Genomic DNA, 20597 nt, shown 5'->3' with positions numbered 1-20597 from the left:
GAGTTGTAGTTAAATGTCTTGAACTTATCAGTAATGCTTCTGTTCAAATAAGAAGTCTGCATAATATAGCTTTATTATGTGTGAATTCTTGGCATATGAAAGTTCTACAAGCTTGTATTACCAGTCTGCTTTGCAGTCAGAGGTATAGTTTAATACATGGGCTCTATATCATGCAGGTAAAAATGGTGCATAAAACGTTATAAAATAAAAAGTGGAGTTTTGTGTTTTCAAAGGTGGATATGGGTGAAAACAAGATTTGTTTTTGCTGTGAAGAATTTCATCTCGCTAAATGCACAGAAGAAGAGGCTGTGCTGACGCTGTACCACCTGAAGTCATGCAGTGCTTCTCACCTTCTTCTCAAGGTACCCAATACACACTGTCTAACATGACTGCTTTGATAATATCCCCACTTTTGCAACAGTGCTTTGCTGAGGTGACTGCAGTGTTTCCTATATGAAATTCTGTTGTTTTTCTGGTCTTCCACACCAGTCAGAAGCTCTTTAACCTGCAACAGGTTTTTTTCCTCATCTCTAGGTTTTGACCAGTGCATTGCTAATAACAATGTGCAATTATTGTCCTTTCTGTGTTTTATGCAACTGAAACTACAGCTGAATTCGGACAAGATGGCATGAGTAAATATGGTGTAAATTTGATGCCTTCACTGGTCTTTTGATAGTCTCAGCTGTTCTTGTCTTACACACTGTTAAAATACAACTTCCAAACAGCATCCTCTTAAAAATGAAAGTGCTTTTACGTTTCTTTAGTGGCAATTATCTCATCACTGGATTTCCCACAGAAAGGTTAAGAGGAAGGTTGTAATTCTTGATTAATAGATGGACTATAAATCACGTGTGAGTGGTAAACCGTTCTGGATCTCTCTGTTGGGATACACAATAGGACAAAACAAGCTTTTGCAAATTTCTCCCACCTTGGAAACTACCTGTCCTGAAGACTTCATCACATATGTTCCTAAGAAGTAATTGTCACTATTACCTTTATGTTTTCTCTGTGTATTTCTGTCTTGGCTTACTATAATTGGTACTTTTACAAATATCTTGATTTAATCTTTTAATATCCATAATCTTCATGTTCTTCAGAAAGTTCTCTTTGCTCTTTGTGCCCTGAACGCTTTCACCATCACAGTTTGCTTGGTAGCAGCTACCCTGCGTTGCTTACAGAATTTTGCAACAAGATCCTGCATAGTAAGTACGGACAAGGTGTTGTCTGCTATAAACAGCAGTACTAACAGCATTACTGAATTACACAGTTCAGCAAGTTTTTGTGTCTCAGAAGGTTTTTAACATAAGTTTCATTTGATTAGGGTGAATCTCAGGCTGAAGACCAAGATCACGCTTTGGATCTTGATGATTTTGTTGCACCTGTGCCACCTCCCTCCTATTTTTCAGCTTTTAATTCGTTTACTCCACGAGTGACTTGCAGGTAAGCCTCTCTTCCTTTCTTTTAGTCTCTTTGGGAATATTGCATAATCTGATTTCTTTTTCTTAATTTTTCTCAAGACCATTTTCTCTGTTATTTACTGAAAAATGTTGGTGACTTTGTAGACAGGGGGAATTAAAAGCCTTTTAAGAAGCAGTATAAATGCAGCATTGTTGAAGGGCATAATTTTGTGGTTTTCACTTTAGATTCTGTAGGAACTGTTTCTTAGTAAGAGAAATACCATGATTTGACATGGCTGAAAGCTTTTATGATGCTGTCAATGCAGTGATAGAAAGCCAGGAGCAATGTCTTGGCAAGGCTTGTGTGAGAGACCCCTGAATGGCAGCCTGACCCCCCACAGACCTTCCTGCCACAGTGATTCTCCTTCTCACTCTTTGGCAATTAGGACTGATTGAAGGTTATATTTTTATGGTACTGCCAGGATGGGTAATCACTATCCTTATCTTGGTTCTCAGTTTTGAGCTGTCAGGCAGGGTTTGCACCTGGTGTTACTGCAGAGCTCCTCCACAGTGGCAGCTGTGGAATGGAGGAGGAGTGAGAGTGCACAAGGAGGATGAATTCATATATTGAAAAGGATAGTCACAAATCACCGTAATCTCTACCTGTCCCCTACATGCCTCCCCTGCTTTTTTTTTTTTCTCTTCAGTTCATTACTACAAAGATAAGACGTATTTGGAGGAGGTTAAAATAACAGCTGTATGAATTTTCTCATAAGAAAACATGCAGAAAGTCTTCCTGTTGCAGAAGGATGCTTTCTTCAGTATAGTTAGTCTGATCAAAAATTAAAATGTAAATTTGGTAGGGGTTTTGTTTGTTTTGTTTTGAAGAACAATAGGGCTAAAAGTCATGTAGCTTGTCCATTAGGCATCAACTCCGTTATTTTGCTGTACTGGGACTTACTAGTGTCTATACTACTTGTAGTTTGGTGATGACTTGTGGGTTTTGTTATTATGCCTTCTACAAGAGGATTTACACTCTTCCCAGTAACTTACAGGTTAGCTTTGTTTATTAGTTTATGACTCAAGTGAGGCTGCAGTATTCTGTTGTAAACACACAATGTTTATGCATAGAACATCATGATACTGAAGCAGGCTGTATTGCTCTACTCTTCTTTAAAAATCCTGCTTTTTTGCAGTACGCAAAACTCTTAAGTTTATTTCAGTTTCATCAGAAATGGCATGCATGACTTTGTAGACTCTGTGGCCCTTGTAGAGGTAATTACAGATATTGGAATTACCTAGAAAAAGTAACATTTCACAGGAATCATCTAAATCATCTAAAACACCAAAGACTGGGGTTGATTTCCAAACATTACTAAAAATCTCCAATGTGAGTCTTGGTTGAAGCTAGTTACGTGACCAGAATGGTGTGTCTGTGTTTAATGATATCCTGGGTTCAGCAGTAGCAGTCATTTTTCTCCTTCATAGTAGCTGATGCGGTGCTGGTTTTGACTTTCAGCCTGGGAACAACGCTGATAACACCGATGTTGTTAGTTGTTGCTCAGTAATGTTTACTCTGACCAAGGACTTTGTGAGTCTCATGCTCTGTCAGGGAGGAGAGGAAGCTGGGAGGAAGCAGGGACAGGACACCTGACCCAAACTAGCCAAAGAGGTATTCCATACCACAGCATGTCATGCCCAGTATATGAACTGGGAGGAGTTACCTGGAACAGCTAGATCTCTGGTCTGATCGGGCTGGGTATCGGTTGGTGGGTGGTGAGTGGTTGTATTCTCTTCCCTTGTTATTTCCCTTATCACTATTATTATTGGTGGTAGCAGTAGTGATTTGTGTTATACCTTAGTTATTAAACTGTTCTTATCTCAGCCCGTGGGAGTTACATTCTTTTGATTCTCCTCCCCATCCCTCCAAGAGTGGGGGGAGGAAAGGGGTGGGAGCAAGCGAGCAGCTGCTTGGGTCTGAGTTACAGGCTGGGCTTAAACCATGACAAATGATCCCTTTGAAGATTAGGTATTTATTGAAATATGTTTGTCACAGTTTCCCTGCTTTAAAATGGGACTGTTGTTCTTTATCTGGCATGTCACTCTAGATGGTTATCTCCTTCCCAGCAGCACTATTTCTCTTTGTCTATTTTCAGCACAGCTAAGGGCTGCTGAACAGTATTTAAGGTTTCTGTGGTCTAATACTGGATAGCTACCTTGCTTATGGCTGCACTAAAACTTGTTGATAATAACATGTAAGTGATGGTGACTTCTTTCTAAAGTCAGGCTACTTGTTTCAAGGTGCTCAGGGTAGTTATGCAACAGCACAGAAACGAAAGCAACAGACAAGAGTCAATTTCTGTTCTTGGCAGATGAGGAAATAGGACTCACCCCAGTCTGGTTTCAGCAGAGTGGATGGGATGGGACCTGGCCTTCCCTCAGTCAGCCTCCTCATCTCACACTTCTCCCTCCCCTCCCAGACTCTACCCTGAGCACTGTGCTGCTCTTGTGACCTGGCTTTCAATGCTGAGGTGTCATGGACTTCACATCCAAAACCTTTGCAGGAAAGAGGGGTGAAAGAAACTGCATCCAGGGTAGTGAACCACCATCTGCAATCTTCACCTGAGATGACTCTAAACCAGATATATCCCTTTGAGAAAAGGAACACTGCTGTGATCAAAACATGCGCCAAGAACATATCTGGAACAGGCAGCTGTTCTCCATCCCTTAAATCACAGAGCCAGAGGTGCTGCAAATAAAGTCAATTACTTGGCTTGTTCATTTGTTCATGGGAAAACTTCTATATTTGTCTTATTTAGTGGTAGACCAAACAAACAAGCTTTACAAATGTCTGGTCAAATTCTAACTCTAATCTTGTTATTTTGTAAATCAGGAAGTGGCAATAAAGTTGTTTTTCAGGACTGACACAACATTAGGAGTTACAGTTGCGTTCCCATGTGAAGAATAAAATACAAAATGTTTTATGGCATGTGAGTTTAAGGGAAGAGGTGATCCATGTTGGGGAGCAAACCAATCACCTGGAATCTAGAAATCTACCCCTGTCCAGTGTAAAGTACCATTTGGGGACTAGAGGGGCTTGCCAAAATGCAAATCTCTTTATCCAAGTTGTGTATTCTCAAATTCAGTATGTGTCTCAAATTGGACCATATGCTGCTGACAGTTTTTTCTTAACCACTGAACACATTCCTGCTATCGCAACACTAAAGTTTTCAGGAGGACGAAACCCTGATGCTGCTGTTCCACTGAGGCATGTGTGCAGAAGGTGCTCAAGAGGCGACTAAGGATGTGCCTTCCCACTTCAGTGTCCTGCTTACCAGCAGTGATACAGAGCCTTCGCATGGTCTGGAACAGTCTCTGGGCAGTAGACTCTTCCCTACCTTGCTGTATCATCGCTTCAAAAAGCTGCAGGCTTTACGCAGGAATCGACTTTCTTGCATAAAAAGGGAGAGTGGAAATGAAGAACTAAAGAACAGATTGACAAAAGTACACATCCTGGACATTACTTTTATATTACGGGACTTAAGGGAATGCTTTTCTAGTTGCATGTTCTATAATAAGTTGTAACATGATATAATTCTTGGATGCAAGATCAGTTTTCAAGGTGTGACTGAGCTGAGTAGGCCAGATCAAACAGGTTTAAAAACAAAACTAAGGTTTAAGAAGTATATAATTTTTATGGCCTACATAGAATGTAAGCTCAGCATGAATGTACTAGAAAAATGTGAAGAAGTAGTGCCAACAGAGCATCAATGTTCATCGTACTCCAAAATTATTCTGAAGCTTTAAGGAACAGATGAAATAGAATGAGATTAAAAACTATTGTAGCATGTTGTATTTCCCCCATTTTTAAGATTAAAAAAAGCAATGACTAGTTATGAAAATATTTCCTTTCTTTTCCTCAAATTTCTCCATGCATTACCCCCATTATTTTGCCAGGACCTTTTCACAAAAGTGCTCCCATTTCTTTTTTAGAAGCTTTACTCTTTTTCTCTGTAAGCAGCCATTCACTTTGCCCTTTCCCCTCAGCTTGCAAGAAATGCATTTTCAGAGTCATCTTTTTTTCCTTTCATCAGTGTCCTGAGAAACCCTAAACTCCGGGAGGAAGGACTTGCTCTTGTGTAACATTTCTTTGTAGAGAGATTGCATCCACTAGCTGCAAGAGATAGCTGCAAGTCTGACATAGGTCCAGAGGGCAAAAAGTGGACTTCTCTGTGTCGCTTGAGATTCCTTCTCAGTACCAAATCAGTGATTTAGAATAGAATAAAAAACAGAGAAGAATTGAGATGCTTTGGGTCACAGACTTCTCTGAAGATTGTATGAGGAAGGTCCCCTTGGCAGCTCTGCTGTCAACCACCGCACTTTGTTCCAGTGTTAACGGTGTAATGTAAACCTATGTTATCAAAATTGGCATTTGCCAAAGAGTTTCTCCAGGCACTGTTCTGATTTCTTCCTTCTCCGAGCTACCTCCTAAGAGCAAGATGATATAGCAAAAGGTCTTCAAGATTTCTGCTGCATTCAAGGTTTCATAGAACTCTTTGAAAACTGAGAAGTATAGTTAACCACGAGGTACATTTAGCTTACACAAACTTTAGTTGAGCATTATCACAAAAATAGCCTTTAGTTTGAGTTTGCCTTATTCTATGCAGCTGTATCTGAACATATAACATGAGTTTGGAAGTCTCTTGAATTTCAGTTATAATTAAGAATTTGGTAGCTCACAAAAATTAGAGCAGGTTGTTGCATTTTAAGTAACCACGTGTATTTGAATCTCTTGAAACAAAACTGAATAGCTGGGAAGTAAAACTGAAATGGGTTCCTGGATGCTGTACTGCCCAAAGATATTTGAAGTTCTGATGAGCACATTGGAAAGACCCCAAAATCTGAGCTGGCACAGGAAAGCCAGTGGAATTTGGTAGCAGATGATTTTTTTCGGCCATACTGAAGGAGTCGCTTGGTGTTGTTTGTTGCAGGATGCTTGGCTCTGATGTGATTCCATTGCCCCATATTTATGGAGCACGAATCAAGGGCATTGAAGTGTTCTGTCCTCTGGAGCCACCTCCTCCTTATGAAGCTGTGCAGAGCGAGAACAGCTCTGAGCAGGTATGGCCCACAGGAGTTTAAAGTGTAGCTTGTACTTCCACTACAGAGGTGAAGTTGCACTGAGGTATGGCAAACATAAGTCAGGTATCTCTAAACTTCAGAATAGCAGGAGAACATGTGTGGTTACAAATGTGGCTTGCTGTAAATTTCACTGAAGACTTTAATAAAACACCTTTAGAGTGCAGAAGTGCCCCAGTTGGAAAACTCTGTCCATGCATGGGAAAAAGAGCAGAATGTGCTGTTGAGCACATCTGTTGCCCGTTATTCTAGAGAACATCTGTGCTGCCTCCTTGCTTTACTTCCCTCCCATGTGGGACTGGGTCAGGGTTTTGCTATGCTCACTGATGCCTCTTCACTGGTATTTTCAGAAGACAGGTGCTTTTTCACAGAAAATACTCAGCAGGATAGAATTGGCTGACCTGGATGATGAACATTAATTTTAGACACTCACTAGCCTTGGTTTTGGAGTGGGATTAAACATGTATGACATAGTCACTGTGCAGTTAAGCGGAAGTGTTCACTTTGGTAAAGTGGATGTTGCAGGTCTTAGAAAGTAGCAGAGAAAAGATAGCGGCTTGTGATTTTTGAACTTTTCTGTTTTATTCCAGGAAAGTGCAGTCCAAATACATGTTGTGGAAGTTGTTGGTGATCCCAAGGAAGTGAGAGACAGGGAGGCTTCTCAAGGTAAAAACTGCGTTTTAGAATTTGTATTTGACCGTTCTACTCAGCCCAGATGACTTAATGTAGCAGCAGCATTATTATTTCTTTGAAAGACAGCCACAATATTGCAAGCCAGAGATACAGATTCATAATTGTTTTGTGCAGTAGGACAGCAATTAATGATTAAAATATGTAAAAAGTTGTTTGTTTTTAAGATACAGAAACAAAGATGTATTTCCTTTTTAATAATCTACAAGATAGCCATTGACTCATAAGCCCATATGCTGTAAGAAATAAAGTTCAGCTCCAGTGCTTCAATTTGTTTTGAGTACTGATGGTGTCTGTTGACATTTTGCTGCTGATGAAAATAGGAAAAGGATAAAATAATGCTGGACTGTGTTGAGCTAAATGCAGGAATTACTCTATTATGCAGCTTGCACCAGAAGAATTCGTAAATAGTTCATGCATACTCATATCAAGACATTAGCCAGACTACTTGTAGATACCACATCCAGCTTTGCTCAGTATTGTTTTAGAAAATGAATAGAAATGGTTCCAAGTTGTTTTTCAGCCTAATCTTTGTTGTGACGTACACTTGCAGCTAAACATTATTGGCTCCCAGGTAAGTCACAGGCAGCTTTTGCAGTACAGCCCCAGTGAAAAACTGTTCCACTTTTCACTTGAACTTGCCATTATGGGGCAGAATATTTTGTGCAACAGTTGGCTATGTGGCTGCCTATCTGCACAATGTTCACAGCTCAAGAATATAGACAGCAAACACAGTTGGGCTGGCAGGGAAAGCCACAAATCTTTTATTTGACTGTGGCTTCTCTTCTGTCAACCTGCTTCTCAAGCTATAGGAAACCCTTGGCATGAAGTTCATCAGCTGAAATTGTCCCTGCCAAGTGGCAGCAGGAAAAAAAGTTTACACCAAGTAATATTTTAGACAAATTACAAGTCTTTCTAAGTTCCCTTACACTCTGGCAGTCTACCTGAGATTTCTGAAAACAAGCACTTGGATGCTTCTGATACCTCATCAGTTGTGATAACCAGAAAAAATTCACAAGTGTTGTAGCAAAAAGTTTAATTCTCAAGGATCATTGATAAAACTGAGTACTTTGAGCTCAAATAAAAATAGGATATCAAACATAAGGCTGCATGGTGACTGCTTAAAGTTATCAGAATGAAAAATAGGAAAAGAATATTGTAGAAAATGCAAGATGTTGTGAAGTAGAGGCAGGAAAAAAAACACCCCAAAACCAAACCCAAACCCACAAACCAAAAATGAAAACACAAAACCAAACAGCACCACCAAACTTATGCTGAGGTATTGTTTGAGGTATTCTTTGTATTTAAAAACTTCCTTTGCAAGTAAGCGGACCTGAGCGCATGTGATAAATTATACCCTCCTCTCCTGCTCTTTCTTTTTCTTTCTCCTTTTTTTTTTTTTTTCTCCAAATTATAAGGCTGGTAATCTCAATGAAGAATACTAATACTGCCTCTTCTAGAAGCCAGGGTTTCCTAAGAGCAATGAATTTAAGAAAAGGAAATATGATGAGCAGTATCTCGTCCTTTAGTTGTATTTAGGGAGGTATACTGGGCCTTGCTGAGATGGAGTTAATTTTCTTCATAGCAGCATATATGGTGCTGGTTTGGATTTCTGACCAAAATGGTGTTCACAACACACCAGTGTTTTAGCTGTTGCTAAGCAGTACTTGCATGGCATTGAGGATTGCTCCATCTCTTACTTTGCCCCCTCACCCCTGCAGTATGTAGGCTGGGGCTGGGCAAGAAGCTGGAATGGGACACAGTTGGGACAGCAGACCCCAAATGAGCAAAAGGATGTCCCGTACCACATGGCAGTTTTCCAGGTTACCCTTGCTCAGGGACATCAGTCATCTGATGGTACTGCTTATGCACCACCTGGTTTTTCTTTGGTTTGTTTTGTTGTTGATGGCTTGGTGTCTGCTCTCTACACTCCCCCAAACTTTTATCTCAACCTGCAAGTTCTTCCACTTTTGCCCTTCCAATTCTTCTCCCTTCCCACCAGAGGGGGAGTGAGTGAGCAGCTGTGTGAGGCTTAACCACCTACTGGGGATAAACCACGGCAGAAGGAAAATTCAAAATGAGCGGACATGTTGGAATTGTGTCAAGGTAACTCCATGGGCTGTCTCAGCTGATGTAGAGTAACAGTCTATAAATAAAAGCTGAACTTTCAAATTATGCTGATAGTCTGTTGTGCCAGGGCATTTGTGTATGATGCCATGATCCTCTTGGCATCATCAGGACTAACTCAGTGTAGCTCCCGACGGAAGTTGAAGCTATGCACTACTGTCTGCCAGCAGAACTCGGGGAGTCCTGCCTGCCAGCTGCAGGAGATGTAAGCTTCTTTGTGCCAGCTAAAATGGTTTTACTGACTTAAAAAGCACTCCTGTAAAGCGAGATCGAACTTTCCCTGCTGACTGCAGTAGGAAGACATGCAATGTTCTACTGATATCTTGTTGTGATTGGCAGCTGCTCTGTATCATCACATACTAGGTATTCGCATTGCTAGTACACAGTAGCTTAAGTCAGTTATCTCTCTGGCATCTGAAACATTAATATTAATGAAGAATTATCAGATGATCATGAAATCGATTAATTAATCCATTTAGTAGTTAAGAAACTCCAACTTCTCCAGAGTACCAGCAGCACTGTACCTCAAAGACTGACTTCTGGCACAGCTCCACTGGTGTTAAAATTTTATACTGATGGTGGATTCTTTAATCCTGACTCATTCTTGGCTTGCCATGCTTGGTTGCTAGGTCCTACCTCCTGCCTTTTCAGGTTGGTATCTGCTTTATATAGGTTCTATCACTGTTCTCTTTAAAGATTCTAGGATGCATTTGAGTAGGAGATAAGGTGCTATGCTCAACAAATACATGTCATCCAAGCCTTAATTTTCTTGAATCATAGAATCATAGAATAGTTAGGATTGGAAAGTACCTTAAGATCATCTAGTTCCAACCCCCCTGCCATGGGCAGGGACACCTCACACTAAACCATGTCACCCAAGGCCTCATCCAACCTGACCCTGAACACCGCCAAGGATGGAGCACTCACAACCTCCCTGGGCAACCCATTCCAGTGCCTCACCACCCTCTCAGTAAAGAATTTCTTCCTTATATCCAATCTAAACCTCCCCTGTTTAAGTTTGAACCCGTTACTCCTTGTCCTGTCACTACAGTCCCTGATGAAGAGTCCATCCCCAGCATCCTTGTAGGCCCCCTTCAGATACTGGAAGGCTGCTGTGAGGTCTCCACGCAGCCTTCTCTTCTCCAGGCTGAACAGCCCCAACTTTCTCAGCCTGTCTCCATGCGGGAAGTGCTCCACTCCCCTGATCATCCTCATGACCCTCTTCTGGACTTATTCCAACAGTTTCATGTCCTTTTTATGTTGAGGACACCAGAACTGCACACAATACTCCAAGTGAGGTCTCACGAGAGCAGAGTAGAGGGGCAGGATCACCTCCTTCGACCTGCTGGTCACGCTCCTCTTGATGCAGCCCAGAATACGGTTGGCTTTCTGGGCTGCGAGTGCACACTGAAGCCAGCTCATGTTCATTTTTTCATCAACCAACACCCCCAAGTCCTTCTCTGCAGGGCTGCTCTGAATCTCTTCTCTGCCCAACCTGTAGCTGTGCCTGGGATTGCTCTGACCCAGGTATAGGACCTTTCACTTGGCATGGTTAAACTTCATAATGTTGCCATCAGCCCACCTCACAAGTGTGTCGAGGTCCCTCTGGATGGCATTCCTTCCCTCCGGCGTATCAACCGAACCACACAGCTTGGTGTCATCGGCAAACTTGCTGAGGGCGCACTCAATCCCACTGACCATCTCGTGATTGCTGCATCCAAGGCCGCCCTGGAGCGTCACATTTCCAACCAGCCCTTCCCTGTTGGTGAGCACGAGGTCAAGCATGGCACCTCTCCTTGTCGGCTCCTCAATTACTTGCAGAAGGAAGTTGTCTTCCACACAACTGAGGAACCTCCTGGATTGCTTGTGCCGGGCCGTACCTTCACTCCAACAGATGTCAGGGTGGTTGAAGTCTCCCATGAGAACAAGGGCCTGTGAGCATGAGGCTGTTCCTATCTGCCTATAGAGCACTTCATCCACAGATTCCTCTGGATCAGGTGGTCTGTAACAGATCCCCACAGTAATGTCCCCCATCGCTGCTCTCTCTTTAACCCTGACCCACAAACTCTCTGTCGACTGCTCACCCGTTCCCAGACAGAGTTCCATACTCTCCAGCCTACCCCTAACATAAATAGCAACTCCCCCTCCCCGTCTGCCGGGCCTATCATTTCAGAATGCTCTGACACATTTCCATTACAGTTGCAGCACAATCATTTGCCATGTTCTGAAGGCTGTGTGTATTAATTTGTTTTTTCAGTCTTGCATGAGCAAGAATATTGTTTTCTATAATATGCCAGCTGCTGTCAGATGAAGGTAAAGAACCAGGCTTGTTGAAAAACACATACCTTCATCTTGTCCTTTTTTAGTAAAAAGCAACTGTAGGAATTGCAGAACATAACCATATCCTGAAAGATGAAACATATCACAGCAATTCAGGAAAAACTTTTAATAAAGAATCTCATGAAAAGGATCTTTGATTCCCTTGCAGGGATTTGTGACTGATGTTTGAGCTGCCTAATTACAAACAGTAACTGACCTCTGACTGTATGCTGCCATATCTTGCTATAACAGCTGATCTGCTGGAGGATTCAGGCTCTGTGGGATTTGGTTTTCTGTCCAAGAAAGCTATAGCTCCCTTTGATCAGATAATTTAAGATGAGGTCGTTACTAGACAAAGCTGTATTTTTTTGTTACTGCAGCTGCATAAGGCTGAACAGATTTCTATAAAGTTTAAACAGGCTTTAGACCAGTGTTACTGGCGAGTGTGGGTATAAGTGCACATACACATGTGCCTTTAAACTTTTGTGTCAAATCGTTACACATTTATGGAGGAGATAAAAAAAAAAATCAGTAGTAATTTCTAATAATGGCTTTTACAGATCTGCTTTATTCTAAACGATTTTCCTTCATCTTCATAATTCCCGGTTACTCAGGTGAAGAAATTCCTGAGCCTTCCAGCAGAATGAGCCATTCCCCTTCAAATGCAAGCTGGGTGCTTGAAGACAGAGCCGGCGGAAGAGCCTTCAATCCTTCCATGAAACGGTGCAACAGTGACCCTTTGTTATACTGCCGGTTGCTCCAAGGTGACTCGATTTTCTCTATCAGTGCTTACGTAATGAGTGCTTAAAAGACCATTTGTCGGAAGGCTAGTACCTTGAACCTTGTATCTGCAAAAATCAGCTACTGTTTCCCAACAGAGCAATTTGCAGCAAATGCCAAATAGTCTTCAACCAGCACCTTAGTCTTGTTGCTCTTCAGGCTTCCACATCTAGGAACAGGGTCTGTGGCAGACATTGTTAGCCTGGGGAGTTGGGAGGCATGGTAGAAGACGAGAGGGAGGGAGCACGTAGGATTTCTCAGTGTATTCATACACTGGCATCTAAAAGCCTTCAAGGACAGTTGTCAGAGTAAGCAATTTAAAGTAAAATTAGCTTGGGTATTTGGTACCGACCTATAAATTTGCACACCTTTTCTCATTCCTCATAGCATCAAAACCTCCCCAAAACCTCAATACAGAAAAACCACAGTGGAAAGCTGATGAAGTCCGTTGCAGCTACCTTTGTGTCAGTCATCCAATTCAGTTGCTGTGGGAAAACTGCTAGTGTGACTGCAGAGTCATTGATTCTGCTGAGTCTTAAAAATCCACTAGTCAAGAGTCTTGCAGTTTTTATTAAAGGATATTGGAATCCCCATATTGGCTGCATATTAGCACTCACAAAATGTAAGCAGAGAGGAGACATATTAGTGACAACCATTTATGTTGAATATTGGGAGCATACCTATCCAGATTACACCTACTAATTTGTGGAGTGGTTTTATGTCTCTGATATATCATGTGCTTTTCTTTTCCTCCTATCGGCTTACGCCACAGCGCTCTGCAGAATCTGCTGCTGAAGCGGTAGTTGCATGACGCAGAGCCGTAGCTGTGTCACAGCTGTGAAAGTGGAGCAGAGCATTTTTGCTGTTGAGAGACTCCATCAGTCAGAAGTATTTGGGTTCCTTAGGCTCAGTGTAACTGAGGCTAGGTCTCTTCAGCGCTGGACCTGAGAGTTAAATACGTGATTGCTGCAGAAAGGGAACTCAGCTGCAACAGAACAAAGAAAGTTGCTTCAAGTTAGTTTGGGCTCTTGCTGAGAAGTTTTGCATCTCTTCCTGGTATTGCTGAGTTAGGCATAAAGCGAACATTGAAGTGCTTCTTGAACAACCTCTATGTGCTTCTGTTTACTTTTTTTTTTTCTTTTTAATGGGGCCAAAATTATGATGATTTTTGCCCAAAGGCATTGGATTTTTATTTGGAACAAAGACAGTGGAACTGATTCTGTCTTGGCCCCAGTTTAGTCCTTGCAAGGAAATTTTGAATGTTTTGGAGTTTTGGTGTTCTGTTGGTTGTTCTTTGTTTTGTTTTGTTTTGTTTTGTTTTAGGTTTTTGTGCTGTCTTTTGGTTATAGTTTATTTTTGTTGGTTTTTTTTTTGTTTGTTTGTTTTGTTTTATTTTTTTCCTGTTTTTCCCCTCAATTGAAAGTCCACTTTTTAGTATTACTAGCTTCTTCCAGCTTGACAAGCAATTATCTTGTAAGTATATATTTTTTATATATATGTATGTATATATATTTACCTTGTTTGCATATATATATATCTTGTGTATATATATATATATGTAAATTTTAAGTAACATATTTTGTAAGTAGCCGTTTTACTGGTAATAACTGAAAGTTACAAAGAGTTTAGGAGAGATCATAAAAGCCTTCAAGCTTTGCTTACCCTGCTTTGTATAACTGTGGGTCAACCTTAACACTCCAGGCTCATTTCAGGTCTGTTCAGAACAGAAGCAAAAGAGAAAGGAATTGATGTACATCAACTGTCAAACATTTCTTTCCCAGAAATGTCCCTCCAGACCCTTTGGCATGTGGTACACACTTAGTGTCGCTATGTACAACTCCATTTTACAGGCATTTTCTCTAGAGTAAATGCACTACAGAACAAGCCTTGCATGCTGCCATGACCATGCCGGACTCTTATGCTTTGCATGGTTACAATGTGCTCCACATCATTGCTGTACCAGGGTTGAAATCTCAGGGGGTACTTGCTGAATAACAGTACCGTGACCCAGGTGGATTGTTTGCTTTGCTTGGTCTTTGTCTTTAGAGGCAGCGCCCAGCTGTGAAGCTGCCCCGAAGACTGAAGTAAAACCACCACTCTCTGCTGTCACCTTGCGGAACAGTTCGAGAGAAAGACCTTTGAGGGGAAGACCCCGATCTTTGATAGACTACAAGTCTTACACAGACACAGAACAGCTCGTGGCACGGATCCTAGAGCAGTCCTCCTGCAGCATGAGCCCTGACATACACGAATTGGTGGAAAATATCAAGTCTGTTTTAAAATCAGATGAGAAACATATGGCAGAAGCTATCATCAGTGCCACCTTCCTTGAGCAGGTAGTTTTATCACTTGTAGTTAACAAGTGATGTGGAAACCTGTTGGCCTTCATTTGTGAGTATAGGTTTATGCTTGCCACTCTGCTTTATGAACCCAATTAACTTCCTTTAGTACTTCATTTTTATTTAGGAAGTGTGCGAGAGGCTATGCAGCTATGATGTCTTTTGCTCTACCAACCACACAGCCAGGACAGTTTTCAGAAGACTGAACACGTGTGTATTTACAAGCTAAAGGAGATGGTCTTCTGTGGTAGAATCAGGAGCTGTAAATAATGTGACAGTGTTTTATACTGGGTGTGGCAGTAGATAGGGAAGAGGTGTTATAAAGCATTTACTATTATAAACTGGAAGAAATGGAGGTTGACAAGAAAATTTTTATGTCAACCCCCTAGAAGTAACTTTCTTATGATTGGCTCCTAGGATAAAATTAAGTTCTAGCACTAAAGGGAGAAAAGCAGCAAGTAGAAAATATGTACTTACATTCATGGAAAGAGTATTCAGAAGTTTCAGACATTACAGACCTCATCAAATAAATGTTCTGGTGGCTTACAGACCATTTGGATAGATGAGTTGATTCATGCAATGTACAACTGATTTGCTGTGACAACTGGTTTTGGTTCTTGCACAAAACACATTAAAGATTGTAAATTAGACTCTGCAGGTAAAGTGAAATTTCCTCCTGCAGCCTAGAGGCAACAAAAGCCTCATCAAATTTGACAGAAGAACCATTTGGAAAAAAAAAAAAAAGTTAAATTCTCATGAGGATTTGATAGACCTGGCCTGAAGGTTATTACAGACAAGTGGCTTTGGCAGGAAGCAACATTTGGGTTCCTATTAAGCAACACCTGACATGCCATGGTTTGGGGTGAAATAATTCTCATGCAGCTTTACAGATAAAAAGAGGCAACACTCGCTTCTTTTCCCAAATGGGATCGCTCTTCCCATGCCTCCTTGACAAACAGCAGTTTTAGTCTTAGCTTTCTTTGATTGTAGCCCTGTCTGCCATTTTTAAAGAATAACAATCAACCAGCTTCTTCCTAGTTGGGTAGGAAACTGTTTTAATGGAACAAGAGCCCAAAAACAGATCTGATTTTTTTTTCTTTTCCCCTTTTAAAGATGTTGTCACCTGCCCATCAAGCCATGCCTTTGAATGTCCATGTGTTACCTTCCGAACAGCATCCTGGACTGCTTCACCTGGAGACCTCTGGTGATCTGAGTAGTTTCACCACAGATAAAGATGAACTGAGCAATGAGGGGGATCCAGAAAGCAGAGTATGAACAGCCTCACAGTGTTATTGGTGTTGTCAGGGAAACTGTGCTTTGAGCTGGTTTCTGTTTATGCCTCTGTAGAATGTTTCTGTCTGTCAGACATACGTGCTACACAGGAAAATCATCTCTGCCCTTCTCAAACTAGATGGGTGGAAGAGCGTGTTGATAATCCATTTTCTTTTTACACCCCACGCTCAGACTTCTAAGGGGATGCTTGTTCTACAAAGCCTATTAAGCAGATTATGATCAGGCCTGTATTGGCCTCTCAGGTGCAACTAGTCTTTTTGTAGTACAGTACTGTCCTGTTGCACCTCTCTAGTCTGTCATCAGTTAGGGTGGATTTGCTTTTTTTACCTCAGGTTACAAGAGAGACAGCAGAACAGCCCTATGCCTTGGCTTACTGAGGTGAGGCAAGGTCAGTTAATGCATGTGTGCACTTTGAATCTCATTGGAGAGTAGGGTCGGTGTTGGTGCCTCTCTTCATCTGGTGTGCATTTCCATATCTCCACTGATATTTTTTGTAATTTTTTTCTCTTTTGTTTTTCTTAGCATATAGCAATTTACTTCCCAGTAGAGGTGCTTGTTACGTACCAGCTGCCATCCATGCTGGAAGCACATATGCAGCAGTTAGGTAACACCCTAACGTTGTTTTGGCAATCTTAACCACTAGGCCAGTGACCCATGAGTTCACACCTCTGGCTATTTATCAAACATATATAAAATTATCCATGTTCCTTTTTTGGGTTATGTACAGCTGTCCACCTAAGCAAAGGCCAGTAACTGGTGGTGTTTTCATTATGGTCCCTATATACTACCTGAGCCCTCTGGCTTGCGGTGGCCAAGCAATCACAACAATATTACCTTTCATCAGTATATTTATAATTCATTATACAAACTAAGATCTTACAACTGACTGTGCTGACTTACAGATATATGTACCATACCTACTGGTATAAAAAGCACTCTATTTGATAAATAGCAAGTGACTTTTTCCTGTTAGGAGGTGGAGTCCTAGTCCAGCTAGTGGCTCATAATTGCCTTGATGCTACATGTTCCTAAGGGAAATCCCAGAAATTTACAGTAACGGCATTTGTTAAATCCTGAGCTTTTAAATGTTGATATTTCTTTACTTTTTCTGCCATGGCATCCACTAGAGCTGTTGATTTACTCTCATCTCCACTTGTGATGTCAACTACCAAGGTGTGACTTTTCCTTAACAAATACTAGGCCCAGTTTATATAATTCATACACTTAATCTGGTTTATGCCATTCAAACAAATGCATATGCCAGTTGGCTCAAGATGTTGCCTGCAGATAGGTTGTTAAGCTCTGTTCTATATGTGTGCTGTTAATGTGGAAAACACTAAGTATTTCCAGAAGCTGAGATCAGCCATGCAAACTTTATTTGCAAGGCTAGTTGTAGCCTTCTGGGTCTCAACAGGATGGCTAAATGTTCCTGCTGCTTTTAAAAGCTTGTTCTGAAGTTGAAACTGTGCGGTATGGCTCAACTAGCTAAAGATGATCACTTGAATGAAATAAAATGCTTTTCCTTGTACTGGAATTGATGTTTTATATTGCCTGTCTAGTAGAGGAAGCACATTAGGGGTATTATGTCTGCTGAAGTGCTGGCATATTGGTACATTTTGCTCTCAGAAGTAAGAGCACAGTGAGTAAAAACTGAGGGGTTTTATCTTGGAGATAAAAGAAAACATCATAGGAACACACTGCTTCCTTATGCTAGGATTTAGCTCAGCTCTGTTACATATTTTCCATCACATTTAAAATGCCACCTCTTCTTGTTAACATGCATCATCTTAAGTGGGAATTCTTCCAGATCTTCTCTATTAGCTTCCTTTTCCCAGTTAATCATTGCCCTTCCAAAACTAGGTTGTGGAAGAGGAAAATTATGCACACTCATCTTCACAAATTGTACTCCCAGTACCTCTTGACAGCTCTTACGCTGCTGTCACACTCTACATATAAACTCCATGCCATCCTACTCGGAGAAAAGTCTGCACAGGTCCCAGGGCCCCAAGTCAGGATGCAGCGTAAGCTTTGGAAGACTTGATTACAACTCAGTTAATTGCTCATTATCCCAGTGGAACAGGACTTAACATGGGCTAAAGTTATCAGCTATTGGGTGGTGCTTCAAAAAGCAGGTACATGTCTCCAATAACAGGAAAGAAAAAAATTTCATTTAAATAAATTATCTATCTCCTTACCATAGCTCTTAATTTCTAATTGATCAGATTAATTTCTAATTGATCAGATCAATTACTCCAGGACTACCGCCACAATTATTTATAAAACCTATCAATCATGTTATTACTCAAGTAAGCTGTTTCCTTAGTGATCTGCACAAAACATGACCTGCTTTTTAGCGAGTCATGCTTTATGATTCTCTTTTCACACTAAGAAAAGCAATCTGGCAGCAGCAGCTGTTCTACCAAGCAAAAAAATACCAAAAAAACCCCCCCATATTCAGTCATCAACTTATCTGAATAATACCTTTCTGTTATCACAGGCTTCTCTGGAAAACCTGTTCTCTGCCCCATGCAGCTGTTTCAGACAGCTGATGGCCATATCTATGCCTAGGGTGCACTATGTGTAATCAGTATGACTTCAATGGGGCCAAGTGCAGTATCCTGCACCTGAGTCCCAGCAACCTGAGGTATCAATACTGGTTGGGGGATGAAGGGATTGAAAGTACCCCTGAGAAGAAGGACTTAGAGGTACAGATTGAACATGAGCCGGCAGTGTGAGCTCACAGCCCAGAAAGCCAACTGTATCCTGGACTGCATCAAAAGGAGTGTGACCAGCAGGTCAAAGGAGGTGATCCTGCCCCTCTACTCTGCTCTGGTGAGACCCCACCTGCAGTACTGCATCCAGCTCTGTGGTCCTCAGTATAGGAAATATATGGACTTGCTAGAAAGGGTCCATAGAAGGGCCACAAAAATGATCCAGAGGGATGGAGCACCTCTCCTGTAAGGAAAGGCTGAGACAGTTGGGGTTGTTCAGCCTGGAGAAGAGAAGATTCCAGGGAGACCTTGTTGCAGACTTTCAGCTCTTAAAAGGGGCCTGTAAGAAAGATGGGGAGAGACTTTTGCAGTAGAGCTTGCTGCAATAGGACGAGGGGTGATGGTTTTAAAATAAAAGACGTGAGATTCAGGCTGGATGTGAGGAAAAAGTTCTTTAAAATGAGGGTGGTAAAATACTTGCCCTGAGAGGTGGTGGATGCCCCATCCCTGGAGACATTCAAGACCAGGCTCGATGTGGCTCTGAGCAACCTGATCTAGTTGAAGATGTTGCTGCTCATTGCAGGGGAGTTGGACTATTTGACCTTTGAAGGTCCCTTCCAACACAAACTATTCTATCTATAAAGTACACACTGAGGCACTTCATGTCAGGGTAGGGGCCTATCTGTTCTCAATGTACCTCCTGTAACACACCTGCAAATTCTGTAGCTGGATCAGTGTGCAAATAGTACTGGAAATCCCTATTTCTTGGAGAGTGGCCTGAACACCAAGCAGGCTAGTTCCTGTAGCCAGGCTGTGCTCCATTCTGCACCAGTAACTTGACAATGTTGCTGGCTATGGACTAGACAGGCAGGTCCTTCCTAACTGCAAGGATTATATATCATTAAAGACTTGTGTTTCGTCCACCAGGGCCCAGCCCCTTCAACCACGACACCTAATACCACACCCTGACTGCCACAAATTTACACACAACCCCACACCTCTCTGACTGCAGCACACCAATCCAGAAGAAACGAAATACTTTCTAGGTTGGCAGCAAATGTACTGCAAAACGATGCTCTCACAGACAGTAGTTTTCCAAGCTACAAGTTTCTCTACCAATATTACAATATTACAATCACATGGCAAGTCTAAAAAGAAAAGTCACCCATATAGACAAACAATGTAGTGAGTCTTTAATTATCTTCAGGCACAGAGAGATACAGTACCATAGCCAGTTCCTTTTTCTTAGTCATAATTAGAATGACAACGAGGTAATATAAAGTACACTTAGCACACAACGCTATTTCAACAAGTTTAAAACATGCAACGTGTTTAGGAGCTACAAGGGGTGTAATCGCTAACTTTGATCACCACAGCTCCGGTGACACTGCAGCACTTGGCAACAGAAGGATCATTTTCATTTCCTAGAGTGCTGCTTATCCGTCTAGAAAAAGAGATTTATGCAAATCTCTTTTATCAGAACCAGTCTCCCACAGCCACTTTTATTTTTATATATTTTTTTAAAAAAATACCAGCTTTATGAGCTGTCATACATTAACGTGTACTTCTCATGCCTTTTCCCAACTGCAAACGTGGTCTCATTTCCCATCCTGTCAGCCTTCAGAACTAATGAAAGTCTGCATCAACACCACTCTTTCAAACCTCCACCACTCCTCCTGCAGCTCTCACCCTGCAGAAAAGCCACCAGTTAGAGCAATGGGAATTTATTAGTGGGTGGAACACTGCCCTCTTAGTCTCAGACCACATCATTCTAAGCCAGGGGAGCACACTACTCAGTGCTG

General features: G+C 41.6%; 1 protein-coding gene across 1 annotated transcript in view; it reads left to right on the top strand.

Moving 5' to 3' along the window:
- The window catches only part of ENTREP1 (endosomal transmembrane epsin interactor 1), a gene marked incomplete at both ends in the record, with an annotated part of 28561 nt that extends 12449 nt beyond the window's left edge, over nucleotides 1-16112 (top strand). Inside the window, 8 exon segments of the mRNA XM_080638308.1 lie at nucleotides 234-362; nucleotides 1098-1202; nucleotides 1322-1440; nucleotides 6389-6518; nucleotides 7127-7202; nucleotides 14499-14788; nucleotides 15905-16033; nucleotides 16035-16112. Coding sequence (XP_080494434.1) covers nucleotides 234-362; nucleotides 1098-1202; nucleotides 1322-1440; nucleotides 6389-6518; nucleotides 7127-7202; nucleotides 14499-14788; nucleotides 15905-16033; nucleotides 16035-16112 — 1056 coding nt within the window.
- Between the last annotated feature and the right edge of the window lie 4485 nt (nucleotides 16113-20597).

This window comes from Psittacula echo (assembly GCF_963264785.1).
Source record: "Psittacula echo genome assembly, chromosome: Z".
Lineage (NCBI taxonomy): Eukaryota > Metazoa > Chordata > Aves > Psittaciformes > Psittacidae > Psittacula > Psittacula echo.
This window is presented reverse-complemented; position numbering and strand designations above follow the sequence as displayed.